The 8,727-nt window shown below is 39.0% G+C and overlaps 1 protein-coding gene across 1 annotated transcript in view; it reads left to right on the top strand.

The window, feature by feature from the left end:
* LOC136850227 (allantoicase-like) overlaps positions 1-7,525 on the top strand; it is a 46,755-nt gene extending 39,230 nt beyond the window's left edge. The window contains exons 7-9 of the mRNA XM_067123866.1: positions 2,803-2,962; positions 4,150-4,373; positions 7,038-7,525. Coding sequence (XP_066979967.1) covers positions 2,803-2,962; positions 4,150-4,373; positions 7,038-7,184 — 531 coding nt within the window. The 3' untranslated portion in view covers positions 7,185-7,525. The remainder of the gene's footprint in view (positions 1-2,802; positions 2,963-4,149; positions 4,374-7,037) is intronic.
* Positions 7,526-8,727: the final 1,202 nt, after the last annotated feature.

The raw sequence follows: 8,727 nt of genomic DNA, 5'->3' as shown, positions 1-8,727 counted from the left end.
CGCACTTAATTAATAAGGTTACTTTGACAGTCCAAAGTCATGCAGTTAGGGTGCCTTGAGGTGGCATAACAACGAAGTATTCATGGGCTTGAGTTAGATGATGCTACAATACTTGCACGCGGTGGCGTGGTGCTAGACGTGGCACTAACAACACGGGTGCCTTGCGGCATGAAGCTTAGTACAGTGAAGGAAAATAAATGAGAGATACAAGCGTAAGTAAAAATTTTGATTTGTAGACCAGAATTATATTTCTTAGCCTATGAAAGATGGCTAGGTTCATTCATTAGCCCCAGAGGGCATTAAAAGGCAGCCGGAGGGCATGACCCCTCTGGCAGAAGCATCTGCCAATGGCGATGGTAATGGCACTGTGCCAGGAGTGGCACTCATGCGGTCGAGGCCTGATGGCTTTGTTATATTCAATTTAAAATGTACCATGCCTTTGCAGGCATGAAAAGGGAAGTAAAAGGACATACGTTATTTAAAGAATCTAGCAATTGCACTCTGCATTGGCAGAGTGGGAAGCAAAGTAAAATAAGGAGCCGTTTACAAGGCTTTTACAAAAAGATTCATGAATTGGCAAGATTGCCAAGAAAATATTAACTTAGAAGATTGGAAAGAAAAAGAAAAAATTTTCAAAATGGTAGAAAGAAACATTACAATAAGTTAAATCACAAAGTTATAAGAAAAATAAACAGGGAAAGGAACCTGGCATCCTCCTCTGGATAGAGTTGCCCAAGTTCTTCTTAAGATGAAGGTGAGACACTGTGCCAGAGGACACTAGTGTGAGGAGAGCTCAACGGCTCTCATTGGGCTACCTGGAGTTATCTGAGCCCTTGACCTTTCTTCTGTGGACCTCCTTGGTAGGAGAATTGGTTGAACCGAGTCCGTGGGATACGTAGAAGTGCCACCTGTTCCGGATTCTTTGACAGCCGAAGGAGGGGCATTTGTTACAGGCTCAACCACTAGTCGTCGCAAGTTCTTGAATTCATCGGCCAGTTGAGATATAGCAGAATCCTTATTCACGGTCGTGTTTGTGAGGTACTGGGAAAGAAAAGAAGAGATCGTGGTGGACCTGAGAGGCTTGCAGGTCACCATGACCAGTTCGGGCATGGGTTGTGAGGCCTCACCTTTGAGTGAGCTTCCGCTGTGGTCAGAGGAATCTGGAGGGGACCTGAGTAGACTGTGGATTGGCTCTTGCATGGACACTGGTAGCAGTGCCAAGCCAGAGGGCGAGAGGCGACCCAGACTGGGATCCCTCAGAGGAAGATCTATGGCGTGCTCTGACACTCACTAAGGCAGGCCCAGGCGCATGAATTAAATTGTGAATTTCTTCGATGTCCGCGATAGGTGACACGTGGCACAGTCCAGGACACTCGGGTTTTGTGTCAAGTTTGGGATCTCCAGAAGGGAGATTCAGGGTGTGCCTTGGCACTGGCACTGGGGCAGGCCCTGGCACTGGAATGAGATTGCAAAAAGGCTCGTTGCTCGAGACAGACGGAGCTTGGCACTGCTCAGGGCGTGCAAGTGGCACTGGCAGTGGGTTTAAGGCAACATCAGGATCTCTTGAAAGGAGATCTGTGGCGTGCTTGGGCACTGGCATTAGGGCAGGACCTGGCACAAGAATTGGATTTGTCAGGGGCTCGAAGGCCAAGACTGCAAGAGCCTGGCACTGTTTAGGGTACGCAAGTGGCACTGGCACCGGGTTTAAAGCAGGTCTGTGTGGGTTCCTGGATTTTGGTAAATTAAGAGGGGACCAGAAGTCCTGTCCCAGGAGGAGGTCATAGCCTCCAAGAGGGTAAATAGCTACTGCAAAAGTGCAGATTTGAGATCTCTGAGCCTTGTGACCCTTGATTTGACGGTGGGGAGAATCATCTTCATTCGATTGATACCCTCCATTGTGATAAGTTTATGTCTGTCAATTGTGGCCCCATAGGGGACCTTAAATGAGGGAGATTTGCACGCCAGTGTCACTGAATGCTGTGACCTGGCGGGCGGGGTAGCTACCTCTGGGAGGTGCCACAGATATGGGACCTTTGGCTGAAGGGCCTAAGGTTTTTGGATTTGTAACTGCCCAAAGCAATGGTGGGTGGTTTTGTTTTACTAGGGCATTTTGCCCATAGGACGGAGTGCCCCTGAACCTTACAGGCTGTGCAATAATTCTTGCTGTAATTTTAACCTTAGTCCTGGCATGTATTATTTGGACCCCTGTATGAGAAAAACGTTCAAGAATGACCTTAAAGATAAAATCACTGACTTAACTACTAATTACTTACCTTATTTATATTTTCTGTGTATTCGTATGTTTAATAGTTTTTGAAGGAGAATATGTCAAATGTACTTTTATAAACATATGCAATCTGCTTGTTCCTTTATAATCCCCATCCCCAGAAATGTCTGTATGTCATCTGTCATTTATAAGAGTTTTCTTGTAAATTTATTTTCATATTTCTCACCAGTCTGCTAGTAAAGGACCGTGCGTCGAAGGCCTACCACCCACTCCGTTGTTTCACTTTCCCTTTGTGGCATTTGCCTTTATATGTATATGTATGTATGTATATATATATATATATATATATATATATATATATATATATATATATATATATATATATATATATATATATATATATATATATATATATATATATATATATATATATATATATACATATATATATATATATATATATATATATATATATATATATATATATATATATATATATATATATATATATATATATATATATATATATATATTTTTTTTTTTTTTTTTTTTTTTTTTTTTTTTTTACCCGATAGCTACTAGATTTAGCGGCTGTGAGCAATGGAGGAGTGTGCCTGGAGTACAGCGACGCCCACTATGGCCATCCCCGAAACCTCATCAGCCCTGGAAGGGGAGTCAACATGGGCGACGGGTGGGAGACAGCACGAAGACTTGATAGACCTCCGGTCCTCGTAGGTGGGTCACTTCCCTTAGAGTCTCCTCTTTTCTCTCCTCTTCCCTCTTTTCTCCTCCTCTTTCATGCATGGTCAGCCTTTTTTTTCTGGTTTTTACTGTACATCATCTCTTTTTTCTGGCCTTCTCTTTTATTCTCACTTGGCTTTTCTGTTTTCTGGAAGTTTACTCAGTAAATTAAAATGCCTTTTATCTTATTCCATATTAGTCTGGAGTTATGAAATCGAAATGAGTACTAGATTGTTATGTGAAGTTCACAGGGTCACATCATATCCTTGATTGCAAAATCATTATTTTTGGAGTCACTAATTCTTAAAAACTTGAATGACCTACTCCCATAGCCTTCCACTCACCCCTCTTATCTATTCAGAACGTTTCTCTCCCCAAAATATACCTTACTCACCCTGTTCAGCCACTCGCTCACACTTACCACCATTCAAAACTCTTTTGTGGATGCACCTGAATTTTTTCACTAGATCATTTATCATAAGTTTTAATAAATCTATATTAATCATTATATACATTGTTTTATGCATGTGCAGTATGAAAGTCCTTAAAAAGCATGTATATAGACCAAACTACCTATATCCGTTGTCGATGAAAAATGTTCTGACAGTTTACATAAATCGATAAATCAAATATCATCTCAACAATTCTTGGCTCCTTTTCATTCTTCAGATTCTCTATTGGCACCTTAAATCTTTAACAGTTACTTCCACACGCAACCTTAAATTAAAGTGACCATTTCCCATCTCATCCGATTGAGACCTGTTTCTCTTTTGTCCTCTACTGACAGCAGCACGTCAAAATGATCACTCCATCGACACAAGACTGCAGGTTCTTCAAGCATCACCTCACCAATTGCATTTTTTATTCTGAGAACCACTTCCCGTCCAGTACAATACAACGTTCCCCTATAATTCTTCATTTTAATCCCTCCCACTTTATCAGCGCTCACCTTTCCTTTCTAACTTTCATCTTGACCTCTTCAGATACAGACACACATTGGGTGTGTGCGTGTTGAGTGTTTAATCTTATGCATTGCGCATGCATAAGATTAAAATTCATTAATATTCCTCAACAAATTCACTTTACATTTTGATGAACACTGTTACTAAACAAGCTACTAAACAAGCTAACAAGAGGGTTCTGAACGTCACAGCGGGAGATCTTTTTATTTTCTACAACAGCTGATGCAAATGGAGTGCTGCAAGTGTCTGGCTACGAGTGGACGGTTCTGCGTCTCGGTCACCCCGGCAGAATAACTAAGATTGAAATTGACACGAACCACTTTAAGGGCAACTTCCCAGACTCCTGCAGGATAGATGGAGCTCTCTTAGACAACCGATACGCCTCCAGAGACAACTTGGGCACCTCCTCCGGCGTTTGGAGGACACTACTGCCGGCACAGAAGGTAATGCATGGACGATAATCATTTGCAATTTATTTTCCTTATTTGAAAAAATTCCGGAGTTTTTCCTATTATTTTCTGGCACAGGGGTCTGGGCTGAGCAAGGGCATGAGGATTTGCATTCCATTGGCCCTTGCATATTAAGATATGTAGGTAACAAGTGTGAGACTAGCCTACATGTCAACAAGATAGTGTTCCTATAATAGCTGCCTTACAGACGGTACTGTTTCATCTTTATTTATTAGTGTTATGCTATTCTGCTCTTCACTTTTTCTCTTTCTTAGAAATGGTCATTCTGGTTTTTGGCTCATATAAGAATGTGAGCATATTTTGACTAAAAATTGACAATATTTGCACACTCTCATTTTGAACAGCTCCTGCAATCATCCCTGATCTCAGTGTAGTTTCTGCTGTGATGCTTGAAATTCATTCATGACCTGACTCGGTCGTAAACTAATTTGGCTTATTGTTATTTTTTTCGTGTATCACCTGTTGTCATACATTGTTGTTCGGAGATCTGACCGAAACACTTTTCATTCTGAAGTTAATGTAAATGTTTCTTATATCAGTTCTTGTCTTAAAATGTTCTCAATATTCCACCATTACTAACAGACGATGGTAGATTGGGAACAGGCTGAACTGCTTCATGGAGCTTTTGAAGCTATGCAATCAGCTGAGGATGCCTCGCCCTGATGCTTGTCATCCTGAACCTATTCTTACAAAATTTGCGTTTCGCTCCAGGGCTTTTAAGAAAAGTCTTGATAATCTTGATAGCTGGGATGGAAGAGATCCTGACGGTTTCTATAGATTCTATAGATTTTTATATCTAAGTAGTGTCTTTGCAGATGAACGTAACCTCAGTAATACAATTTCTGTTCCAAAGAATGTCATATCTGCAGGATGCAGTAACTACAGGCCAGTTTCTACTCCCTGTGCTCTTCAAAGTTGCAGAAAAACTTATTTCTAAGCCACTGTATAAGTATGTGGAATATAAAGGATTGTTAGATGACAGCCAATATGCATATAGGAAGAAGTTAGGCACCTGCGATGCTCTTTTAGTCTTGACATGCCGTTTGCAAGAGAGCCTTGATAAGGATCTTGGACTGGATGGATATGTTTTATGATTACTTCAAGATTTCTTTACAGGGAGGCAGCAACGCATTGCAATTGATAGGATCTTTAGCAAACCAAGACCTATTGTTTCTGGAGTTCCACAGGGCAGTGTTCTTGGTCCGCTGTTATTTTAAGTGTATACAAGTGATATGGATGTTGGCCTGGAAAACAAGATTGTTCAGTATGCCGATGATGCAACACTTTAGGGTGTGGAAAAGGTGCCACTTATGAGAAATGAAGCTGCCCTCAGCTCAATCGGGACACGGACCAGATCAGTGAATGGTGTAGTCGGTGGGGTATGAGGCTGAACTCCAGTAAAACGAAAACACCTTTGATTAGCAGATCTCGTACAGATTTTCCACCCATGGTGGATGGGACTCTGCTGAATGAGTCTGAAGCTTTAACTATTCTAGGTGTAACTTTTGACTCCCATCTTACTGTTGAGAAACATCTAATGAAAGTTTCAGCAAATACTGGACGAAAGTTAGGTATTGTTCATAAGGCTTCATATATTTATAACAGCGATAAAATCAGTGCAACCTGTTTTAGGTCATTTTTGCCTCTTTTACTAGAATACTGTTCTCCGGTGTAGATGTCTGCTTCTGCCAGAGATTTATCTCTTAGATAGAGTGGTTCACGGTGGTAGGTTTCTGTTTCCTAATATTGTCAGTTGTGACTTGGACCATCGACGGATAGCCACTTAATGTTTGTCAGTTTTCCATAAGTTGTTTTTCAACAGATCTTTCGCATTCACAACTGACCCCTGGTCCCCTTTTCCTGCCGAGAGCAACCAGATTTGCTGAACAGCAGCACCAGTATGCAGTGAATGTGCCTCGCTGTTGAACTGAGGTCCTTTATTCCTCACACCTTTGGCCTGTGGAACAGTCTCCCTGAGGATGCCGTACAAATGGACCTTCAGAAGTTCAAGCGAAGATGCAATGCATTACTACCTTAATATAATTCTCCTTGTATTTTAATAATTGACTTACATTTTTAATTTACTTATTTATTTGTTTGTTAATTTATGTTTTTTCTAATAACTGATCTCTTTCTGGTGTTCATTCGCAAGAATGAACACCATATTCTTTGGCAGCTTAAATTTCATCTTGTGAATAATAATAATAATAATAATAATAATAATAATAATAATAATAATAATAATAATAATAATAATAATTATAATAATAATAATAATTATAATAATCTAATTATGTTCATCATCTACTGTAATGCAATTGTGAATTACTTTTTAAAAGTCTTTTTTATCTTACTTTATGTTTACAGTAATATTTGGTCGTTCGTAACAGATTCATTCACGTCATTTCCTTGAAAAGATCAAATTTAAGCGTCCAATTTCTTCAACCTAAAGGACATTTTTAAGTATAGCGTAAAAACCTAACAGTTTATGAAAAGATGCAGATGTGCCAATTTGAAAATGTCAAACGTAAGCATCGTTTTTAATTCAGTTCGATATTTTATATATGTTCAAATATTTTTACTCCTAGCTGAAGGAAAGTGTTTCTTATATTGTGCCATTGTACTATTTCCTGTCAGATGAAGGCCCACATGCGCCACTTCTACGAGAGGGAGATAGACCATAAAGATCCAGTATCTCACGTCCGTATCGTTATGGCTCCAGACGGTGGAATCAGTAGAGTGAGGCTCTTTGGTTACGTTTACAAGGTCACGCCAAACCTTTAAATATGTATTTTTCATCAGTCTGGTTATTACATTAACTAGAGAAAGTATTCTTGATTAAAAATGTTATACTGATTAAGTGGTTCAATATTTTTAGTGATATAGTACAGTATATTGTTGACTTCTTTATGGTGGATTTTAGTGTCCTTTTCAGGTTTTGGATAAACTATGTAAATTTTCATTGATTGGGTAATTAATTATGGTGACAAAGACAGTCTATGGGCTTGTTCACTAAGAAAGAACTAGCTTATTGCCCTGTGGAAATATTGTAGGTTTGTTTTCGTTTCATCGTTATTTGCTGCTGTGTAAAATCATCGCAATAAACTTTACTCTGTCGAAAGAAATCTAATTTTCCCTCAAAGTGAACGGTTAATTTAGTTTTGCCGGTTTGTAAAACAATCGCCACTACATATACATATACATTTAAATTGTCTTTTTGCTTAAAATTAGCTGAAGTTGAGGAAATGGGGTCACTCTAAAGTCAATTGCATAAAATATTCCACCGATACACATGGAAGTAGTAGAGTTTTGGATGCACAAAAAAGTAACAATAAGGGTAGGCCTACTCATGAATTAAAATAAGGTGAAAGCCACACTGCAGATTTCTTCCTGTCTTTTATTTCTGTTCATATCATACTATTCTTACTAAAGTAAAGTCTGCCATATTGCTTACCAAGATAGCCTATCACTTGCAAGGAATAACGGTGTCATCAAAATTAATTTTTTTCCTACGGAAAATGGAGCTCTCTCTCTCTCTCTCTCTCTCTCTCTCTCTCTCTCTCTCTCTCTCTCTCTCTCTCTCTCTCTCTCTCTCTCTCTCTCTCTCAGAGGGACAGCATAATCAGAAAGATTAACCGGTGCTCTCACACCACCTTCACGTACGTTCCTGTCGAAATACACGAAAATTGTCTGAAGACGTTTCCTTTTCAAGTTTGAAAACCAAAGCAGCACAGATAACCTTCTGATGTGATACCTGTTAACTGGACCAACCAAACATTAGTCTAGTGCTAAACAAACAACCCAATAACTCAAAAATATAATAAATAAACTAATAAAATACAATGTTGATGATTTGAGGGCGGTAATATTGTCTCTTGTATTTTGTTGATGCCTTAAATTCTCTTTGCCTTTGAAAGCAGCAAGGCATGAAGTCTTATTATTTTAAATGAATAGTGACCTTCAGGACACCGTCCCTACACTGTGTTTTGGTCACTTCAGAGACCGCGAAAGAACTTCTGGTAAAATTAGTCTAAACAATCTTTGAAATAATTTATAAGATTTGCTTTTTTTTATTGTAAGTATCTAGGATTTCATCATACAAGAGGTCTTGTAAAACGAAGTCATAATTATGATATTTATCCCTTAACTATGATTGTAATTAAATGTATTGAAAACGCAGAGAAATTACCATTTCCTCTCTTTTATGAACAGAACCAATCTTTCACGTACGAGAAGTGCCTCCGAGAACGGAGATCACAAAAGAATAAATAAAAGAAATGTAAATTTAGAGAATTAAGTAAAATAACAATATCTGCACAGCAACACA

This window comes from Macrobrachium rosenbergii, chromosome 21, assembly GCF_040412425.1.
Source record: "Macrobrachium rosenbergii isolate ZJJX-2024 chromosome 21, ASM4041242v1, whole genome shotgun sequence".
Classification (NCBI taxonomy): Eukaryota; Metazoa; Arthropoda; class Malacostraca; order Decapoda; family Palaemonidae; genus Macrobrachium; species Macrobrachium rosenbergii.
This window is presented reverse-complemented; position numbering and strand designations above follow the sequence as displayed.